Consider the following 21,687-nt stretch of genomic DNA (forward strand, 5'->3'; position numbering starts at 1 on the left):
ATCTTCTGAGAGCGGCAGCACAGACCAAGCACAGTCCAGGTCGACGCTATCGTCAACCGGGAGTTGCTTCGAGTCCTCCGTAATTCGCATTAATGATATGCGGTCTTGTAGGAAAGGTAAATTTTGAATTCATTTCATTGAAGGGAGACAAGAATTTTTTTTCTCTTTATATATTTTATTATTATTTGTTATGATCCGGGTCCTGGCAGCCATAATTATAATGTTATCGCTCAAGGATATAACTATAAGGTTAGTTGAAACTTGTCTTAGTAATAGTGGCGGACGGGCATTTTTCCGTGCTGGTGAAAGGCAGTCTTCTACTCCTCCTGTTTCAAATTATAGATCGTTTTGATATTTCTAGATGTATATATTTTTACTATTTATCTTGGAGATTTATCTTGTAGAAATAGAAGGCACTGGTAGGATAACGGTAGGAGCGCCGTCATCCAAAGAGAAGTTGTCGATCAAAGATGAATAATGGTGGAAACGCCGTCATCCAAAACTCGGCCCGAGTAACCATGCTCGTGTGCTCCTCAACTTCTTGAGATTAAGATTAATGTTTCATTAACTTCCTTCTACTCTCCCAGATCAAAACCAGATTAATGTTGGGCGCCTCACCTGAAGTACTGATGCCGAAGCCGCGGTTGGCGATGGCTCCGGAAGGGAGATTGTGCATGACCGAGGCAAGGTTCACCTGGCACGGGCTGGCGTTGGCGAAGTTGTCCATGGCGAAGTTGTGATTATGCCTAATTATTACAACGGCCAGACGCTCCACATCAGTAAACGGCAATTACCATCCTATTTGTGATTTACGGTCCTCATCTACCCCTCCTGATGGTTTTATTCACGCGTCAGCTCCCTGTTTGCTTACGGGAAATATCCTGCTCCGGAAAGCTTGATACCTCCGATTGACGGCTTCCTTCTCCGACTTGTATACTGCTCAATGTTCTACTAAAACAGATTAGCAATTGTAGTTTACACAAACTTGCAAAATGAGCGGGTGGTTCCAGAGAACAAAGACACGACAAGTACTATCAGCGTCTTCCGTTTGGGCTAGCTGCTCTCTCACAACTGAGCCCTCACCCAGCAAATGCAATGCATTTTTCTGATTTTCTGCCCTGTATGTGTTCTTTGGCATGTAACATCAAAGCTGTGCAGGTAGTGACATTCATTTCGTTGATAGCCAATCTTTAGCAGGCTTAAAAGGCCCTGACCACGTTTTGATCAGGGACTCAAGAAACCCAACGGCTTAATTAGTTCCATGCCCATCCATGCTATAAGGTGCAGACGCTTCTCACATTATGGCCAGTCTACCCAAACCCAATCCGATCTAGAGGCAGCACTGGGTCAGTTATAAAGGCCACGTACAGCCAGCTGCCACCTGTCTCTGACGGTAATCCACATCATCACTGATGACAAAAGCACGGTGTCAGCAACCAACAGTGACTCTACAAGACTACAACGATACCTGCACCGTACGTGTATCCGCGTGACGTGGGCGACCTCGTCAGTTTGATGATGAGAATCAATTGCAATTAGGCTCGATGATCCTACAGGATTTATGATGGACAAGTTCTAACGTTTTGTATGAAAGCCAATCAAGCCTAAGCATGAAGCAGAACTACCTAATCCGGCAATGGCACGACGCCTTCCAGTTCTTGTTTTGGATTAGCGCTTTATAAAAATGAGTTAGCTGACATCGGTCTTTACGACTACTGGGCCCACTTGCGAACCATCAATGTGGACAAGCATGCATCTTTTGTTCGGTCTGACAGACATTCTGGCACGTCGAAGGACTATTTTCTTAATCCACGCCAAGAGCCAACACCATATATATACCTAAAACGTGCTTTAGGCCGCCCCTTTGATACGGCTCCTCATGCGGCTTCTGTCGCAGCCCTACCAAACGCACAAAACGTCTTCGCGCTGGAGGAGTCCCGAGGTTTTCACTAAGAGGAGCCAGGAGGAGGAGGAGCAGAAAAACTAGCTCCCCACGGCTCCTTCATCATTCTCCACTGTGCTTTACCAACTTACCCCTGAACCGGCGGTAGCGCTAGGTTCCAGGATCTCTTGTGCGACCAGGGCAGAGGTGAGCTGGCCGCCGCCGGTGGACTAGGCGCATGAGGCGGCGCTGCGCACGAAGCAGCGCTGTAGTCGGCGGTGTCATGTTGGGAAGTAGTGCCGCCGCCGCCAACATGGTGCTCCCCTCCACCAGTTTCCACCGCAGACGAGCTCCTCGTACCCTAGGCCACCGATTCGGCCTTTTCCTGGATCCTCTGCTCACTCTCGCTCTGCCGCCGGACGAAGATCCAGGTGCTCGGCCATGGCTGGCCAAAAAAAGAAAGCAGCGCTACCTGTAATTTCTATTTATCAATTTCTATTACATAAAAGGTAATATTAGGGTATATCGGAAATTTGACCCAACATCCATTTACCATCAAATAGAAGAAACTATTTTGGCAAAATGTTTGCTAATAAACGAGAAGCCAAAATCGGAGCCGGAGCTATTTTTGGAGGAGCCAGAGCCCTCCCAAACAAACCCTTAATCAGGAGATTAATTAGGCTGCAGAAATGAAGTCTCAATCGTGCTGCCTGAACATGCAGTGCATGCGCTGCCGCTGCTCAGCACGGCCCCACACATTCAGGCTGGAAGCGAATGCTAGTAAATGACAAGTAAGATAAGCTACTACTCCCCAACCCATCATAAGAACCAAAACAACAATGCTAGTAAATAAATACACTTTTAGAAACTAAAAAGAGAAAGACCTACAACTTTCACCAGACAAACTATTTTTATTCAAACACTGATTAGTCCTAATCTATAGTTCAATCCAGACTATAGACGACTCAGCCTTAAGATCTGATAATCATTAGTTTAATGCCATTATCTACTACACAACCTATCCAACAATTATGAAACATCACCATTATATGGAACATCGTGTCTTCCACAACTTTTATATATCAATGGAGTAGTTCTTGTAACAAAGCGAAAGCCTAGCTAGTTGTTGGTAACAATATCCCACTTGTATATCAGGAAGGACTGTACATACATGCCTACCCACCGTGCATCGCAAACAAACAAATGCCAAGACAAATCAAGGTTCCTACCTATTATGTCTTTCGCACATATGTAATCATAAACTAATGTTCTCTGGCTCGTATTTTATTTTTCACTATATCGAAACAAGTATGTCTATTCATAAGTAGTTGCTTAATGCTTATTAGTGGTATTCCCTTAAATTTGGGAGCAACTAAGAAGTATTGGAAAATTCAAATGTCCTAGCAAGGTTGAGCTAGTTCTTCTTGTGAGTTCAATTCAGTTTGTCAACCAAATGCAGGCACAAACCCATGATCCTTTCCATAGTTCTACTAGTTCAAGCAACCAAACACGATAGTTGTATTCTAAAGGGTTGATAGCGATTCAACATCAGACTCAATGATTGTAGCAGTCCTCCAGCATTCTTTCGCCAATGGGACTACGGAAGGAACCCTGTCACTAATCATTGCATAAGCTACAATGGTACGGTAGAACTCACATCAGTGTCATTATGCAAGTGGAGTAAAGAAACATTACGTTAAACAACTAAAACCTGTTGGAACGCAGCCATTGACTTGAGGCTTAAGACTCATGAGAGTCAATAAAGCGTACGAAGCCTTCGAGATCCGCAGAGCCACCTATTCTGCCAACCATGGCTCCAAGGCACCTCTTGTCCCTCCTTACAGCGATCTCATTGCTAGCTGAAACGGCAGTAGCAGTGGTTAGCCAGAACTACACATCTTCTCGGCCCAACCGTTCAACCATGGAAAACTACAACATGGTAAGCTCATACAAGAAGAACCTCTTCAAGCTCATGGCTGATCTTGAGGTGGGCGCCATCAACAACTGTGGCTTCAATAAGAGTAAATCAGGAAACCCACCTGATGCCATCTTCGGCCTCACAATGTGATACACCGATAGCAACTGGGATCAGTGCCAGAAATGCCTCAAAGCTGCTACCACCGGTGTGCAGCAAATGTGCCCATTCAGAAGAAGGATGAAGGCCAGTTACGAAGCCTGCATCCTAAAGTACTCCGATGAGTCATTCTTCTCCGTCGCTGACCTTCGCGTGGCATCCTACATATCATTTGATGTCAATGCCACCAACATAGCCACCATGAATGCCACGCGATGGAGGCTAATGGGCCACCTTGCAGGAAAGGCATCCGGCTCGCCACTGCATCTAGCCAATGGGAGTGAAAAGTTCGAAGACTCTAACGGTAGGTCCCAGGTGATGTACGGGCTTGTGCAGTGCATGAGGGACCTCAACGCAAGCGAGTGCATGAGGTGCCTCACCAATTTCGTGGCAATTCTATCGAGCTCGGGTTCGAATCACACCTATGGCGCCGTAAAGGGTTTCAGCTACTACGTGGTGTATCAGATTGGGCAAGACCTAACCATCACCATTCCGCCTGCGCCACCACCGCTGATGCAGCCCTCAGCGCCGTCAACAACTACTCCACAGCTACAAGGTCAGCAACTGAGTATCCATGATGCTACATGCGTCACACAACTGTAAATTTTGAGTGTGTCATGACAACCCCTTACAATTGTATTAAGTCTATGTATGCGTGTTTTATGCAACAGCTACACCGCCTCCCTCCTTTGACAAACCTATGGCTGGCCTTGTGGTTGGAGCGTCTGTGGGCTCTCTTCTACTCCTGGTCGCCTTGGCCATCTTGGTTTGGATCTTTTGGCGATGCAGAACAAAGTGTATGCCAGTGGAGCAGGATCTAGGTGATGTGCTCGATGCTGAACCACAAGAAGAGGAGTTTGAGAAAGGGGCAGTTCCCAGACGCTTCCACTGCCTAGAACTAGCTATCACCACCAGGTATTTCTCCAATGACTTAAAACTTGGCGAAGGGGGCTTTGGCTCAGTGTACCATGGTTACTTAAGTGATATGGACCTTCACGTCGCTATAAAAAGAGTGTCCGGGAACTCAAACCAGGGCAGGAAAGAATATGAGTCTGAGGTAAAGATCATAAGCCGGCTGAACCACCGCAACCTTGTGGAGCTCATCGGCTGGCACCATCGTGATGATGAGCTGTTGCTTGTCTACGAGCTCATGCCCAATGGAAGTCTTGATACTCATATTCACAATCCGGACAAAGTGTTACCATGAACGATCAGGTATTTATAATTACGCCACTCACAGAGTTTTATCACTTCCAATACCCTCTCATGTGATTTTATTAATTTTGTATGTGCTTTATATAGGCATGATATCATGCTCGGAATTGGTTCTGCACTTCTTTACCTCCATCAGGATTGCCAGCAATGTGTTCTTCACCGCGACATCAAGCCAAGCAATGTTATGCTGGATGCATCATTCAACGCAAAGCTTGGTGACTTTGGGTTGGCAAGGCTTGTTGACCACGGTAAGGGCATGCACACGACGGTGCTCGCTGGCACGATGGGTTACATGGACCCAGAGTGCATGGTCACCGGCGGCACCTGCATCGAGTCCGACGTTTACAGCTTCGGCGTCGTCGTCCTCGAGATCGCTTGTGGACGGCCACCAACAATTGAGGTCACAAAGGATACCATCATGCACCTGGTCCAACGGGTTTGGTAGTTATACAGCCAAGGAAGGATCCTAGATGCTGCTGATATTCGTCTCAACGACGACTTCAGTATTGGAGAGATGGAGCACGTGATGGTCACCGCACTATGGTGTGCGCACCCTGACCGCACCCAGAGGCCTTCCATCAAGGAGGATATGAACGTGCTGCGCCTGGAGGAGCAGTTTGCCAAGCCTCCCTCCAAAAATACCGATCACGACGTTCCTGCCGCTACCATTGGTCAAGTTCCCGACTAATTCCGATAGTGCGACCGGCGGCAGCATCACATGGATCACCGCGACTAGTTCCATCGGATGGAGACCTCATCCCTGTTACAATAACAAAACTACATGGTTGAGTACTTCTGGTATATATCATATTATTTTCTACAGTTTCTTAAGATGTTCGGTATGCGATTGGCAGTCTGAAATGGACTCTGTTTCTTTTCAGCGCCAGACATCTGATGGTATAAGTAGATAAGCAATATTGAATTTTTTATATTGGTATAGTATCTTATTGGACCATTAGTCAGTATTTTATATTTTCCCGACCAATCATCCATTAGCAAATCTATTGTTTACCGAACAACTATAAGTGCCCAGGCCCACTTCCCTCCACGCCTGCTGCGGTCCAATTATAACTGGCATCCAAAACTTTCCAAAAGGCCCACTGTTCAGGGCCTATTTGGATCAAGGGCAAATGGTAAAAGGGTAAATAGTAAAATTTTTGCTCCTGTCACATCAGATGTTTGGACGCTAATTAGAAGTATTAAATATAATTTAATTAAAAAACTAATTACATAGATGAGGACTAAATGATGGGACGAATCTATTAAGCCTAATTAATCCATAATTAGCAAAATTACGGTAGCATTTGCCCTTTTGCACTTTGGAGTGTTTGGATCTAAAAGTGCAAAAAAAGTAAAAAAAAGCAAAAGTTTTGCACTTTCTCTTTCTCTTTCCATTGGATCCAAACAGGCCCTCAGTCATTCACAAACCCTACCTTTCCTCTACCTCTACTTCACCAAATTTTCACCGTCGCCAGCCCCTGCTCAGATCATCACCCGGCCCCGCCCGCCCCCCTCCTCAGATCCACGAAGCTCCCACCCCACCGACGTCTCCTCAGATCCTCCGCAGGAGGTTAGTGAGCGGCGGGCCCGCACGCCGCACAGGGCTACGCGGCGGGCGGCGACTCGGCGCTGCCGGCGCACAGCTCCGCCTCCGCGAGGCGCTGGCGGACGGGCAGGTAGCGGCCGGCGTGCTGCTACGCCTCCGCGAGACGCGGGCGGAAAAGCAAGCAGCGGCCGCCGGCGGCTCGGCACTGGCGCGCAGCTCCGCCTCCGTGAGGTGGGGACGGGCGCATCTCATGACGGGAGGTATGAAATAAACGTTCTTGCTATTGTTTATGCCATGTGTGTCCCTGAACCAAAAGATCTAGCTCTATGGACTTGCAAGTTCCAAACATAAGACCAAAGTAAACAAATTTTATCCGTGATGTGCACTCAGATGCTCAGTCGAGTTCAACTCTTAACCATTATGATGTATTAGCCCCATGATTTGTTACGATTGTTGCCTTTAGATGTGCGCAGCATTGCGCCGTTGAGTCTCCTGCAAACCTGCTATTGTTCTGTTCACAATGTTTTGTTCACAAATTTAGAACGGAAGGTCACGCATGGTATTGATTTATCTCTGGACATCATGAACTAATCAGTTTGTTTATTTCCATGTGATGGCTTCCCACTATTTGTCACCTGGGATGACATCACTCAACATGGACACCTGGACTGCAGCCGTGCAGGTATGTACCCGCCTTGCTATCCTTGATTTGATGCATTATTATGTATTCAATCTGGGTAAAAAAGCAGTATCTGAGCATGTATTCGTAGACATTGTATACTAAATTATTGTAATTTGCCTTCCAGGTAACCTTTTTTTTTTTGCTTTGTACATGCATGCTTCATTCCAGATGAGTACTTGCAGAAAACTCATGACCTCCCTGTACTATACTTGCATAAAACTCATGACCTCCCTGTGTTATGAGTACTTGCAGAAAACTCATGACCTCCCTGTGTTAATACTAAATACATAGTTTGATTTTGTTTAGTAAACCTTGATGTGGTGCGTGCTTAGAGGAAATAATTGTTGTCATTACCATGCAAGTAGGCATTTGTCAGTAGTGTTCTTTTCTGTAGATATCTGGACTAGTCATTTCAGGTAGGGGTCAATCATTCAGGTAAGGAGCATCCTGTTTATTTGTTAGCTAAAGAGCATATAAACTATAGATGAGCCAAGGTCCAAGGCAGTACCTTATCAAGAGATCATCGCACAATTATTTCAACTAATCCAACACCTTGGTAGGAGGTCAGCCTCTTGGAAAGCAATATTGTGAAGTTATTGTTAGTTGAAGGTTAGCAAGGCATCAAAATCCTCCCTAGGTACTGCAGGTATTTAGTCTGAATTTTACTTTCAACTAACAACATAGAGCAATCTGCGCTGCTTCTGTTCATGAGACAAATATGAATTTATAAATTTAGATAGCATGTTATTGCATAGAGTAATCTGCATAGCAATTAGCTTATCCTTGGAGCTGGAATCGTCGAAATAGTGTGAGAATTCTGCAAGCTGAGCATTATTTGGAGTGAGAACTAGCTGGGAATAGATGAGAAATTGTTTCTAGTCATGTTTTGTTCTATTGGCTGCCATATAAACTCACAATGAGCATTATTTGTTTGCATGAGTCTTGTGCTAAGCTAGGTGCTGCTCCAATGACTAAAAATATATGATGCTTGTGTAGTGTGTACACGTGTAAGAAAATGCACTAGTATGCTTAGTTGTGTTCTGTGATATCCTCTAATATGACTGATACTATTTTGAGTGGTTGTATGTCATTTCATTTTCTCATATTTTGCTGAAAATTGTCACTGATTCCATGCTATATTCACTTTCAGGTAGTTCCGGAAGAAATGCTAGGAAGGATGCTTGAAGCTGGTTGCAAGCTGGAAGAAAAAATATTCATGCAAGCTTTTATGTTTGTTTTGTGTTTGAGTTCCTGGGAATGAATGTTTTGCACAACCTTAATGGTTGAGAGCTTGCTCATATGCAAACTTGATGACTTTTGGTCCCTGACTGCATAGATATCTGCAAACCAAATGGCTGTGAGCCCATGTCACTTTGTAGTGTTGTAGTAGCTTAGCTAGCTGCTAGCTTAGCTCATGTATATATGTATGGATGACTTAATATCAATGTTATATGCTCATTTTCAATGAATCACAAAGTTCCAATTGTTGATTTATCCATTGATGGCTGTTTATCCATTGTTTACAGAATAATTTTGAGACACGTGTACATATATATACTGAATATATATTGTGTCCATTTGAATAGTTACCGTTAGATTGTTGGTCGGCATTTCTTTCCCCGTGCATCGGACAGTCGGTCTCATGAAACCGGGCATGCTCAGTTCACAATAACATCCATGTCATCTCTGCACATGAACATGCATCTAGCTAGCATATTTAAAATAATATACTACTATATCACTAGCATGATCAACAGCAGTGCAATCCATCGACATGTGCTATGGTATGCATGACGACGGCGTACCGTCGGCGGCTGAGACATGGTGCGGGATAGGTCCAACGGCATGCGCATCTACTCCGCCGATGCCACCATCCTGCAGCCTGCAGGCCCTCTGTTGCCCAGGCATCGATGCCATCATCGACGAGACAAACCTCAACGCCCTCGTCTCTGACACATCCGGTTGGGTGCAGGCCAACTTCCAGCCATACTTGGGCAATTTTATGTTCAAGTACAGCACCGTCGGCAACGAGGTCGAAGGCGGTGATACGCAGAAGATCCTCCCGGCCATGCAGAACCACAACACCGCGCGCTCTCTGCGGCAGGCCTCAGCAGCATCAAGGTGTCAAGGGCTGTCAAAATGGGCGTGCTTGCCGCCACCTCCTTGCCTTCGTCTGACGGCGCACTCGCCGACCCATGGTCATGGAGGTCCCATCGTCAAGTTCTTGGCGAGCAACGGTTCACCGCTGCTGGCCAACGTCTACCCTTGGCCTACAAGGGTGCAAATGGTCAAATCGATCTCAACTACGCGCTCTTCAAGCTATGCTCACCGACATCGAATGGATCTGAGTACAATAACATCTTCGATGCAATGACTGACGCGATCTGTTCGGCGATGGTGAAGGTAGGCGCGTCGAACGTGTCGATTGTCGTCGTGTCGGAGAGCAAGTGGCCGTTGGACGGCGGCTCCGTAAAAGGAATCGGTGTTCGTAGCTTCAAAAGGAGAAGAGGGTAAATTAGACAAACTAAAAACCTTAACATGTGGCTTAAACTAATTTGCATAAAACATAATCTAGAAGCTATCTAGATGTGGAACTATGGTGAATGGTGAACATGCTATGCAGATGTGTAAGTATGATTCCTCTAATATAAAAATCTCATCCCAAACAAATTTTGCAACCTATAGCCAATCCTAACAAGATACTATGCTAAGAAAGTAAAGGCACACAAGTTGCAAGAATAAAATGCTGAAACGTAAAGGGGATAAGAGGAAGCAAACTCTTGATGCAAGGATTTATCCCGTGGTATCGATAGGCACTAAGCCATTTCTAGTCCATGTTGTTTAAGCACTCACAAAGAGTATTACTTTTTGGTCACCAAGTCTCTTTCGGAGCTCCTCTTGGCTTGCCATAAAGGCTCGGCCACTAAGATTCACGCCAAGTCTTTCGGTCATCTTTATGCCGCCTTCACTACGGAGCTTCCCAAAAAGGAGGAGTCTCCTTGTGCCCCACATAAAACCGTTGTCGCCGCTCTACACCAAGCCGGAGGGTCGAAGACTTGCCCACAAGTCACAAAAACTCCAAGGGGCCAGCACACCGAGATTACAGCTGAGATTCACTCAAGAATCAGCACAAGGTCACAACACTTTGTTCTCACACTCTCTCTAGAGCTAGCCTAGCACTACACCTCACAGAACTTGTGCTAATCCTAAGGATTTGATCAACGAGCTCTTTGGTTGTCTTGGAGAATTTCAGCAGAGTCTTTGTAGCTTCTCACGAACTCCAACAACATCAAATGATCCCGGGTGAGGCCTTATACATGCTAGAGATCCACTCCTAACCGTTGCATGATTTTCTACTGAAAAGTCTAAAGCGTCGATTACACCGGCCATAGTTGTCTGTTTAACCTGGCATTCTGAATTTGCATGCTAGCCGTTGAATATCTCTCTACCATGCCTGAGCTTGCTTGCATCATTGCATCGATGCATTGCACCAACGCACCGTCGGTTCAACCGGTGCTGATGATTTTTACTGAAGCAACCATCTCCGACTGCAAAAATTATTTTGCATCATTGAAATACAAAAGCACCGATGCCTTCTTTTTGACCATCGGTTCAACTGGTGCCTCTGTGTTTCTTCAGTTGATCGTCATTGTAGCTGACATATGCACTAACGCATACCGTCGGTTAAACCGGTGCTACTGACTTGATCACAGTAGCAATTCTCCAATGCATCGGTCAGTTCATTTTCCAGACCATCGGTTTAACCGATCGCCCTTTTTCTGCTGTCACTTGTCTAAATTGTCTCGGCAGTCATTTTCACTGTAACTTAGAATCTTGACAATGATTTGGACCATCTTATGAATTGGATTCCATCCATGGAACCTAGAAATTCTACAAATCTTGACTTCACAAACTTGTTAGTCCCATTGACTATATCATCACACAATCACCACAATCACAATTATTGGCTATGGGACCATGTTTCTTACATTATGGGCCATCGGTGGAGAATGCACAGACCATGTTGGTAAGGGCACGCCAAAGAGGCCTGGGGCGCTGGAGACTAGTCGGCTTCATCGACAGTTCAAGATCCAGCGGCAATTTGGCAATGCCTAGGCTTGGGGGCTGGCGCCAACGACTACTAGGTGTAACTTATGCGACTCATCTAGCTCCCAGGTTCGGGGGCTGTAGGCGGCACAGCTCTCAGCGAACAAGGTTTGATTTGAGCGGTAATTTAGGGCGTTTTTTGGAGAAGTTATGTGTTTAACTATTTTTTCAGGGAATTCATTCCGAAAAAAGCGGTTTTCAAATTTCTGAACCAATTTGCCCATCTTAACCATCAAATCTTTACCGTCATATATTGCATGCCACGATTCTTTGGATCCTTTATTCAAAACCTTGAGGATTTGGATTCAAGGCTCGGGGGCTGCAGGGACACGTGTTATCAGCAACTTATTTTTCAAATCTTTTGAAAGATAAGGATAGAAGATTCAAGACTAAATTGACCCTCAGCCCGATTCTATGAGTTAACCTAAGGCTCAAGGGCTACTAAATATGGAGTGCGAGTTTAATCGCACCCCATATAAAAGAAGACTTGACAACTACTCGGGGTATGACCACCTCACAGCCTCGATGCAGACAAGGAAGTACTTGGAAGACACCTTCAAGATAGATTTCGGAGGAACTTGTCGGTGTTTAACCGACTGCCCACCGAGGGATATACCCAAGGTGGTAAGTTTTGGGTGAGGGAACGTCGAGATCAGGAACTCGAAGGTGTGAAGAACACAAGACTTTAGACAGGTTCGGGCCGCACGGGCCGCACGGAGCTTGATGAATGCACGATGTGCCCCTTTGGCGAGGAGGCGATCACCAAATCACCGGGGCCAGAACAACCCGAAGCCTCCCGACACACGGTGGCTTCAGGGTTTCCGTCCCGGAGCAGCAGGTCCAGATCCTTCTCTAACATGAAGAGGGATCCAGGCGCGTTAGCCTCCTGAAGATCAGTGGCCGATTCGCACAAGCCGGGTTGAGTCCGACCATGCGAATCCCTAGATTGGAACAAGTCCAAACCAGGGGAAGTTGTCGCGACACCAGAAGAAGTCGAGCTTGGAACAGTTTCCATCTCGACCTGTGCCGCGGAAGCGTGGAGCGACAAGTTATCGAGCTCGTCGACAAACTTGTCGAGGCCGCTGCGAAGATCCGCAGCGATGGTTTTTGGCGTCATGTCGACGAGGAATCGCTGAAAGTTGCCCGCACCATCTGCGATGCAAACCCACGAGCTAAAAACAAGCGTCGTACCCTGAGAGGGAACTGACCTGATGAATTTAAAAGATGCCATCGAGCTCGCCGGTGGATCTTCAACGCGCTCCCTTACATGGCGCGCCAGCTGTCGGTGTTTAACCGACTGCCCACCGAGGGATATACCCAAGGTGGTAAGTTTTGGGTGAGGGAACGTCGAGATCAAGAACTCGAAGGTGTGAAGAACACAAGACTTTAGACAGGTTCGGGCCGCACGGAGCGTAACACCCTACGTCCTGTGTGGTGGTTTGTATTCTCTTTGGTGTAGAATGACCTAATAATCTTCTCTTTTTAGAGGGGTCCCTGACCTCCCTTATATATCCGAGAGGCCAGGGTTACTAAGATGCTAACCAACCCCCTCCGAGGAATCACACCAGAATTGATCTCGAGTAGATCCTCTCCGTGTTGGTTAGCTCTATCTCCTATTTAAACGGGATAAACAAGAGATAAACAAAATGAATAAGAGATAAGATGGGCTTAATCTCTTAAACTCCGTAACATGCCCAGCCCGGTGGCCCCGGGTCTGACAGAACTCGAAGATGCCTTCAGAAGTACTCAGAAGCCTGCAGTACTCGACTACGAAGAGCTCGAGGGCTTGTCATACCCGAGCCCATGGGACTGTGCACATGGCGTACATCTTACAGGATAAGGGGTGGGATATGGCCCACGCCCTACACCAATTGTAACTACTAGTACCGAAGTAGAACTACTCGAGCAGTAGTAGAACTAGTTGGAACAGAAGGAAACTACCTGAGAAGTACTCGGGTATAACTCCTGAGCTCGTATCCGGCTAGGACTTCCATGTAATCCTATGCACCAAACTATATAAGGGCGGGCAGGGATCCCCTCTAAATAGGAGATCACCCTGATCAACACCTAAAGCAATACAAACCACACAGAATGTAGGGAATTATGCTCTCGGCGTCCCGAACCTGTTTAAACTTTGTATTCCTTGCACCTTCGAGCTCTTGATCTTGGCGACACCCTACCTACAAACTCACCATCTCAGGCGTATCCTCAATGGACGTGGCGATAAAATACTGACAGCTCGTGATAATGGCTGGTTATCTGAGATATTTTTCCTTTTTTATTTTACTGTTTTCAATTTTTTTGTTTTTTATTTTCTAGAAATTAATTTGTAGGGGCAGATCTTCCTTGACCCTCCCCTCTAAATACTATTTCTAGGGGCGGGTGACGGCATAACCAGCCCCTGGAAATGCATTTACAGAGGTGGGCACGTTACTCGCTCTTGTAAATAGCTATTTGTAGCTGCGTAAAATAGGAGCGGGTACTGCACCCGCCCTTGGGAACGTTTTATGCAGTAGTATCTCCTTTATCACAGAGGAAGTTTTGCAAGTTGTGAGGTTCTCCGTTACTAATTTTCATGTTCGAGTCGAAGAAATATATGCAAATAGAATTCAGATAATGGAAGATAAAAAAAGGAAATGAGCCAGCTACGCTACTTCAAACACCATGAGATTGCATTATTGGTGACGTGCAGCTATACGGCTCGGCTCTCTGGCCTGGCTGTGAACGCGCGCATTCCTAGCGATTGTTTCCATAGTAGTGGTGTTCGGATGAGTGGGCTGTTCCCTCGGGCGGTGCCAACAAGGCCGTGGTCATCACAATGTGTTGTGCTGCTGCGCTGCTGGTGGTGCACAGCAATCTAGCTTACTTGTAGTGTGTTTTGCTGTTAGGCGGCATCATCTTCCCTGGTCTGGGCACTCTTCCTATTGTAGCGTCCTAAGACATTGCTTGTCAAAATAGATTACTATTTTGCCGATGGCTTCCAAGGGACTGCCAAGAGCTTTACCATAAATTCTAAACATATTCGTGACTTCCTCACTTGCGATCTTCCACGGACAAGAAGGCCTTCTATCAGTGATTTCGACGCCACAGCCTATTATTCACGTTCCCTAAGTTCATGCAGATTTTTTTACTATGATATCAATTGCTTGGTGAAAACAGTGTTGTTATTAGTAACGGTACTATCTTATCTCAAATAAAACAGTGAAGTTATTAGTAACGGTACTATCTTATCTCAAATAAAACAGTGATGTTATTAGTAACGGTACTATCTTTCATCGCACTCACCAAAGGTTATCTCCCACCTATACCATGGACTATAGTTTGGTTACATCCAATTGATTCGATCACTTAAAATGTACCTTTAGTTACTGTGTAGAAACGGATCGTATACGAACCGATACTGCCCATATTTGTTTCCATATTTTCCTTGGGTTTCGGAGTCAGACACGTATAGTTTGAATACAGATATGAATACTGATTGTCTCAGTTATGAATAAAAACATGTGTGCCGAATACAGCACAAATAAATTGCGGATAATATTGTTCACAAATATTTCTTGGATATTCCATGTGTTGTGATCATTCGACCACGACCACTCCACGAGTTCAAATTCTATCGACACACACAAAAGTTACCAAGCCATACTAGCATCTAAGGCCAACGGCAATGTCTTTTGGGCACTCGATTACACAACAGTCTAACCAATTACATGCACAAACTAGTTGGCTAGGCAATTATTAAATGTGTAGGACTCTTGGACACTCGATTATTACACATTTCTTATACAATATAAGGTTTTACATAGATAAAGAATAGTTAGCATATATACCATCAATTTCAGAGCAGCCCAGCTAGCGGCTCAACTTTTTCAATCAAATCAGTGCACAATAGTTAAGCACAATTAAATTTGAAGAAAAAGGTATTTAGATCCTTGAATATTATGCCGAGCCTTACTATCAATTAACTCCCGGAATCCCTGAGTTGATACTCCATCTGTTCCAAGTTGTAGGTTATTTTGGCAAATCTAAATAAATAGATTTTGCTAGGCATATCTAGATATATACATTGTGTCCACAAGCATAGCAAAATTTATATATTTTAATTTATCAAAATGAACTATAATTTGAAACGAAGAGAGTAATTCTTATGCTTCGTTTCCAAGATCGCCTGTCGTTGCTCAACATTGCAGGAACTTGATGGCTATTCTCTCTCGGAACTTTATAATGAACCTTCCTACTTATGTTATGCGGTACAATAGTGCTATGAGTGATTTTGTGACTACCTGTCCCACATATAGTGCTTCAATCTTCCCCATAAATCTTCGGTAGAAAGTAGCAAACTAAATGCTTTAGGCCAATTCTAATGGCAAGTTTCGTGTCGATATTTTCAAGAATTCCATGTCAACAAATAACAATGAATTGATGTTGAAACACCCCCCTAAAATGCATAGTTTCAATTTTGGTATATATTTCATATGTGCAAGTTGCATTTAATTATAAGACACGTTCTAATAACATGGAAACAATAGTGAATACAGGGGTGGACCTAGGGCCCGACGACCCTGGGCACCAGCCTAGGCTCTCTGTCCGCTAACTCCATTAACTTCTTCAATGTCTAGTTGTTAGATAACACCATATGTAGAGATGTAGAGTGGAGGCGCCCAGGCTCATCGAAGTTGCTGGGTCCGCCACTGAGTGAATATATGAAGTTTTATGTAGATAAAACTACTTCTATTGAACTCTGCTTTTCATGTGTAACCATATCATCCAAATTGCTTATGTGTCACCATATTAAATAATAATGAAACTCCTATTGGGAGTGGTCTTACAGGCTGCTAATAATCCTGGAGGTACCAGAGTAATACCCGGAATATTTTAGTTAGCTTTGTTCAATATCGGTGGATTTGTCATCTCGGCAAGGAAGACGTCTTGGTCGCGATGCTTGAATGTTTGGTGCCTACGCTGCCACTGCTGCTGCCGGTTGTGGCCCCAGATTCGCGCTGTAGGTGATGCATCGGAGGCATGAATGTCGCCACCGGCATGTTGGTGGGGAGGCTCGGCAGGGGTGCCTCCATCCGGAGCACGCCAATCGCTTGCCTGATGGATGGCCTCAGGGTGCGGTCAGGATGCGCGCACCAGAGAGCCGTGATCATAACACGCTCCATCTCATCACCATCAAATTCACCATTCAACCGTGCATCGGCGGCGTCGATGATCCTTCCGCGACCATAACATTCCCATACCCACTGCACCAGGTGCATGGTGGCGTATTCTCCGCTGTCTTGTACTACAACGATCGGCCGTCGGCCGCAACAAATCTCAAGGAGGACGACGCCAAAGCTGTAGACATCGGATGTGGTGCTGGCACTACCACTTAGCATGCATTCTGGGTCCATGTACCCCATAGTGCCGGCAAGTGCAGTTGTGTGAGATTGTCGTTCGTGGTCGACCATCCTCGCGAGCCCGAAATCGCCAAGCTTGGCGTTGAAGGAGGCGTCAAGCAAGATATTGCTCGGTTTGATGTCACGGTGCAAAACGCACTGCTCCCAATCCTGGTGCAGGTACACAAGTGCAGATCCGATTCCAAGCACGATGCCATGCCTAAAGGAATAACGCAATAAATATGAGCCTTTAATTAATAAATTTAACAAAGCAAGCGGGAGATACTGCTAGTGGTGGTACCTGAGTTGCCACGATAACACATTGTTCTGGCTATGAATATGAGAGTTAAGACTTCCATTGGGCATGAGCTCATAGACAAGCAAGAGCTCACCGCCGCCATGACACCAGCCTATAAGCTGCACCAGATTGCGATGCCTCAGACGGCTTATGACCTTCACCTCAGAAATGTACTCCTTTCTCCCCTGCTGGGAGCTCTTGGATACTCTTTTTATGGCGACCCAAAGGTCCATATCTTTTAAGTATCCTCTGTACACCGACCCAAAACCGCCTTCTCCAAGCTTCTCCTCATCGGAGAAGAAGCCGGCTGCGGTGGCCAGCTCCCTGTATCGGAATCGTCTCGGTCCTGTTCCTTTCTCGAACGTGTTATCTTCCAGAGGATCATCGTCAAACACATCTACTTCTCGCTCTCTTGCCTTTATGCTGCGGTGACACAAGAAGATGCAAACCAAGGCGCCGGTGCAGATGACGAAACCTGTTACGCCGGCTACTATCCCCAACGATAGATCTTTCTCATGGAACAAGTCTGTACCACAATTTTTATTATTATCAGTATACTACAGAAAGTTGCAGCTATAATAAAGTGACTACAAGAAAGTTGGTTGCATTAGTTTGAGATAGTTGCAAACACTTACCTGGTGGTTGTGCAATCGTCGACGGCGCCATGGGCGCCGATGCTATAGCAGGTCGAATGAAGCTATCGAAGTCTTCCCCAATCTTGTACGCCACGTTACAGCTGTAGCCCTTGACGGCGCCGTTGATCTCGACCGAGAGTGAGCTGCTTAACAGCTCCTCGACGAAGAAGGTGAGGCACCTGCTGCACTCGCTGGCGTTGAGGTCCCTGGTGCACTGTGCCAGCCCGTAAATCATCACCTGCGAGATGCCTTTCGATCCATTGTACACCTGGCTCCCTTTCGCCAGCCGTATCTCGGAGACGGCAGCCTCCGCCGTTAGCCGGGACATCAGACTCCACAGCGTGAAGTTCACGCCGGCCATGTTGGTGACAGAGTTGTTGAAATATTTGGACCCAGCCCATGTGGAGTTACTAGTATCCTTGACGTGGAACGCTGATGTCAGATCGGCGACGTAGAAGAACGACTCGTTGGAGTACCGGATCACGCACGCGTCTTCGAGGGCCTTCATCTCCCGGCTGAATGGGCAAATCAGCTCCACTGTGGTCGCCTCTTGGAGGCATCTCTGGCACTGGGTCCAGTTACGGTCGGCGTAGCACATAGTGAGACCAAACACAGCATCGGGCGCCTCACCGGCAACACTGTAATTGAAGCCGGCGGGGTTGGCGATGGCACCCGACTCGAGGTCGTACATGAGTTTGCCGAGGTTCACCTGGTACGGGCTCTTATTGGTGTAGTTGCCCGTAGTAGAGCAGTAGTATGGTTCAATGGGACTCAAGCATCCGATAATCCCGCTAATGCTCTGGCAGACGAAGCCTATCGAAAGTTCCGGCACCGGGGAATTACCGCCACCGGCCTCGGCAAATGAGGAGACGATGGCGAGCAGGATGAGGAAATGCAGCGGTGCCATGGTTAGTAGGGAAGGAGCAGTAGATTGCGCAGGTGCCGAGGCAGCGCACTTAGATACGTGTCTTCGCATCTCTTCGTCAGTTCGGATAATTTCTCGGGTATGATATTTTTGTGGACGTCAAAAAATGAAGACAAATGTCTTGACTTCCAAGTCCGCGCGTTCCGACAAGTTTGAGCTGTCCAACTTTGGGTACTTCTGCCCTAGGCCAATGAAAAATTACGAATTTTGCTCGTGTGAGAAATTTACAGTTTTTAGAAGGAACAGCGACGGAATCTTCTGAGAGCGGCAGCACAGACCAAGCACAGTCCAGGTCGACGCTATCGTCAACCGGGAGTTGCTTCGAGTCCTCCGTAATTCGCATTAATGATATGCGGTCTTGTAGGAAAGGAAAATTTTGAATTCATTTCATTGAAGGGAGACAAGAATTTTTTTCTCTTTATATATTTTATTATTATTTGTTATGGTCCGGGTCCTGGCAGCCATAATTATAATGTTATCGCTCAAGGATATAATTATAAGGTTAGTTGAAACTTGTCTTAGCAATGAAAAGTTTCTAAGTGAAACTCATAGACGAGAGGATGGAAACCGGAACGCACCCGCGTTGCTCAGGCCTCAGGGGCGACTAGGGTGGTGAACAAGAGCCTCTGCCACCGCCTCCCTTTCGTCCCCTTGTTCACTCTGCAGCTGCTCAAACCTGCTGGCGGAAGCCTGTGCAGCGCCGAGGACAGTGGCGGACGGCCATTTTTCCGTGCCGGTGAAAAGCAGTCTTCTACTCCTCCTCCTCCTGTTTTAAATTATAGATCGTTTTGATATTTCTAGATGTATATATTTTTACTATTTATCTTAAAGATTTATCTTGTAGAAATAGAAGGCACTAGTAGAATAACGGTGGGAGCGCCGTCATCCAAAGAGAAGTTGTCGATCAAATATGGATAATGGTGGAAGCGCCGGCCCGAGTAACCACGCTCGTGTGCTACTCAACTTCTTGAGATTAAGATTAATGTTTCATTAACTTCCTTCTACTCTCCCAGATCAAAACCAGATTGATGTTGGGTGCCTCACCTGAAGTACTGATGCCGAAGCCGCAGTTGGCGATGGCCGAGGCAAGGTTCGCCTGGTACGGGCTGGCGTTGGTGAAGTTGTCCGTGGTTGAGCACTTGGGCGCAAGAGGCGTGTATGTAGGGCTGGCTAACAGCTAGTGCTGCAACCGACGAGAAGGTGGTGAGGAGGAGGAGGATGCGCCGCCACGACGCCATGCCTAATTGCAATGTTAGATAAGTCCATACTCCTTGCTCCATATGTATATATAGCGCACTTTGCAAGTCGTGTTTATGCCTAATTATTACGACGGCCAGATGCTCCACTTCAGTAAAAGGCAATTACCATCCTATTTGTGATTTACGGTCCTCATCTACCCCTCCTGTTGGTTTTATTCACGCGTCAGCTCCCTGTTTGCTTACGGGAAATATCCTGCTCTGGAAAGCTTGATACCTCCGATTGACGGCTTCCTTCTGTCACGACCCAAAGTCAAGAAACATGATTAACAATTTAAACAACATCATCATGAGCATCATCCAAGCATAATGAAGCATCATGTGCATGTAATTGGCCAGAGTTAATCCATTTTCTTGCTTTGTTTAAGTGAATGTTGTGAAGCAAGTACAAATTTTTCTATGTGGCTGTGCTTCCAAAAATTTTATTCAAATACTAGATTTCAAATGGTGAATTTTAGATATTTTTTCTTAAATTTTTATGTTTATCCCAAGCCATAAAATTCTTGAAAACTTTGAAAACTGCAGTTTTGTTTAAATTTTTGTTAGCAATCCGTAATAGCTTTTTGAGTTCTTGTTATTGCACTGTGTTCTTGGCAGCTTGAACTTACTCCAGTAAAATTTTGGCGATTTTTGAAGCCAGGGAAGTATACCTTTTTGAATTTAGAAATTGAACCCCCATTTTTCTTTTTCTTCCACCGCCGGGCCCACCTATCATTCGCCTCTTCCCGCATCTCTCGCGCCTTCAGCCTCCCCCGTTGGCCAGCCGCGCGGCGGCGCCACCCCGTCGGCCACTGGCTGGGCCCACGTGGCCTCGGGTGGGAACCACCCCACGGCCGCCCGCTCGCCTCCCCACCTGCCTTCAAACACTGCCCCCTCCTCTCCCCAAAAACCCTAGCTCCCCATTCGCCGCTGCCTCCTCCTTCCTCCTCTCTGCCGGCCGCCGCAATTCGCCGCCGCCGGTGAGTCCCCGCCCGATTGCTCATGCGCGCAGCACCCCTTCAACCCCCTCGCTCTGTTCAAGTTCTCACCGACCCTTTTTCTTCCCCGCAGGAGCTTCCCGACGACAGCCTCCGCCGCCGCCGCCGCTCCTCGCCGTGCCGCCACTCGCTGCCCTGCTCCGCCCGTCGGTGCTGCGGGTGAGCTTACCCATCGTGCCATGCCCCTCATGCGCGCGCTGCCCCCACCCCGCTCGCGCTCCTGCCACGCCGCCCCTCGTCGGCCGCCGCGACGTCGCGCCGCGCGCGGGCCGCGTCATGGGCGCGCACTGGCCACGCCCCACGGCGAGTCAAGGCCAGCGGCCGGCCTTGACTCGGCCCGGGCCTCGCTGACCCCCCTGGGCCCACTTGTCGGCGCCTGGGTGCGCCAGATCTGGGTGGCCCTAGCCCGTTTCCAAGCCTTTCTTTGTTTTATTTATGCTGTGATCTTGTAAATTCCATGGAAAATTGTGGAAACCTCCAAAAATCATGAAACTTGTTTATTTGGGTTCCTCTGTGATAGATCTACATGGAAAAATTATTATTGTACATGTTAATATTCTGTACACTTAGTTATGCTTTATCTTTTTCGAAGTGAGTTAATTTCTTGATAATTGGTAGGATGCTCTAAAAATGCCAAATTAAATCTTGTTAGAATCCTTGTGAAATGTGATAAAATGTCAAAACCACTTCTATTCTGTTTTTTGTCATG

General features: G+C 46.5%; 2 protein-coding genes, 1 long non-coding RNA gene and 1 pseudogene across 3 annotated transcripts; 3 read left to right on the forward strand and 1 right to left on the reverse strand.

Annotated features, from left to right (window-relative positions):
- Positions 1 to 3,692: 3,692 nt before the first annotated feature.
- Positions 3,693 to 8,868, forward strand: LOC112885496 (annotated as a pseudogene).
- A 395-nt stretch (positions 8,869 to 9,263) lies between these two features.
- LOC112885497 (glucan endo-1,3-beta-glucosidase GII-like) lies at positions 9,264 to 9,913 on the forward strand. Its single transcript, XM_025951105.1, has 2 exons — positions 9,264 to 9,686; positions 9,803 to 9,913. Exons 1-2 carry the CDS (start codon positions 9,264 to 9,266, stop codon positions 9,911 to 9,913), a joined length of 534 nt encoding a protein of 177 aa, XP_025806890.1.
- Positions 9,914 to 16,278: 6,365 nt separating this feature from the next.
- LOC112885797 (L-type lectin-domain containing receptor kinase IX.1-like) lies at positions 16,279 to 18,739 on the reverse strand. Its single transcript, XM_025951444.1, has 3 exons — positions 17,821 to 18,739; positions 17,189 to 17,711; positions 16,279 to 17,107 (listed from the first exon to the last, which is right to left on the reverse strand). Exons 1-3 carry the CDS (start codon positions 18,725 to 18,727, stop codon positions 16,414 to 16,416), a joined length of 2,124 nt encoding a protein of 707 aa, XP_025807229.1. The 5' UTR covers positions 18,728 to 18,739; the 3' UTR covers positions 16,279 to 16,413.
- A 566-nt stretch (positions 18,740 to 19,305) lies between these two features.
- Positions 19,306 to 21,389, forward strand: LOC112885802. The gene is made up of 4 exons (XR_003227258.1): positions 19,306 to 19,481; positions 19,590 to 19,683; positions 19,759 to 20,960; positions 21,052 to 21,389. It is a non-coding gene; the product is annotated as an uncharacterized LOC112885802 (long non-coding RNA).
- The last annotated feature ends 298 nt before the right edge of the window (positions 21,390 to 21,687 follow it).

This window comes from Panicum hallii, chromosome 3, assembly GCF_002211085.1.
Source record: "Panicum hallii strain FIL2 chromosome 3, PHallii_v3.1, whole genome shotgun sequence".
Taxonomy (NCBI): Eukaryota; Viridiplantae; Streptophyta; class Magnoliopsida; order Poales; family Poaceae; genus Panicum; species Panicum hallii.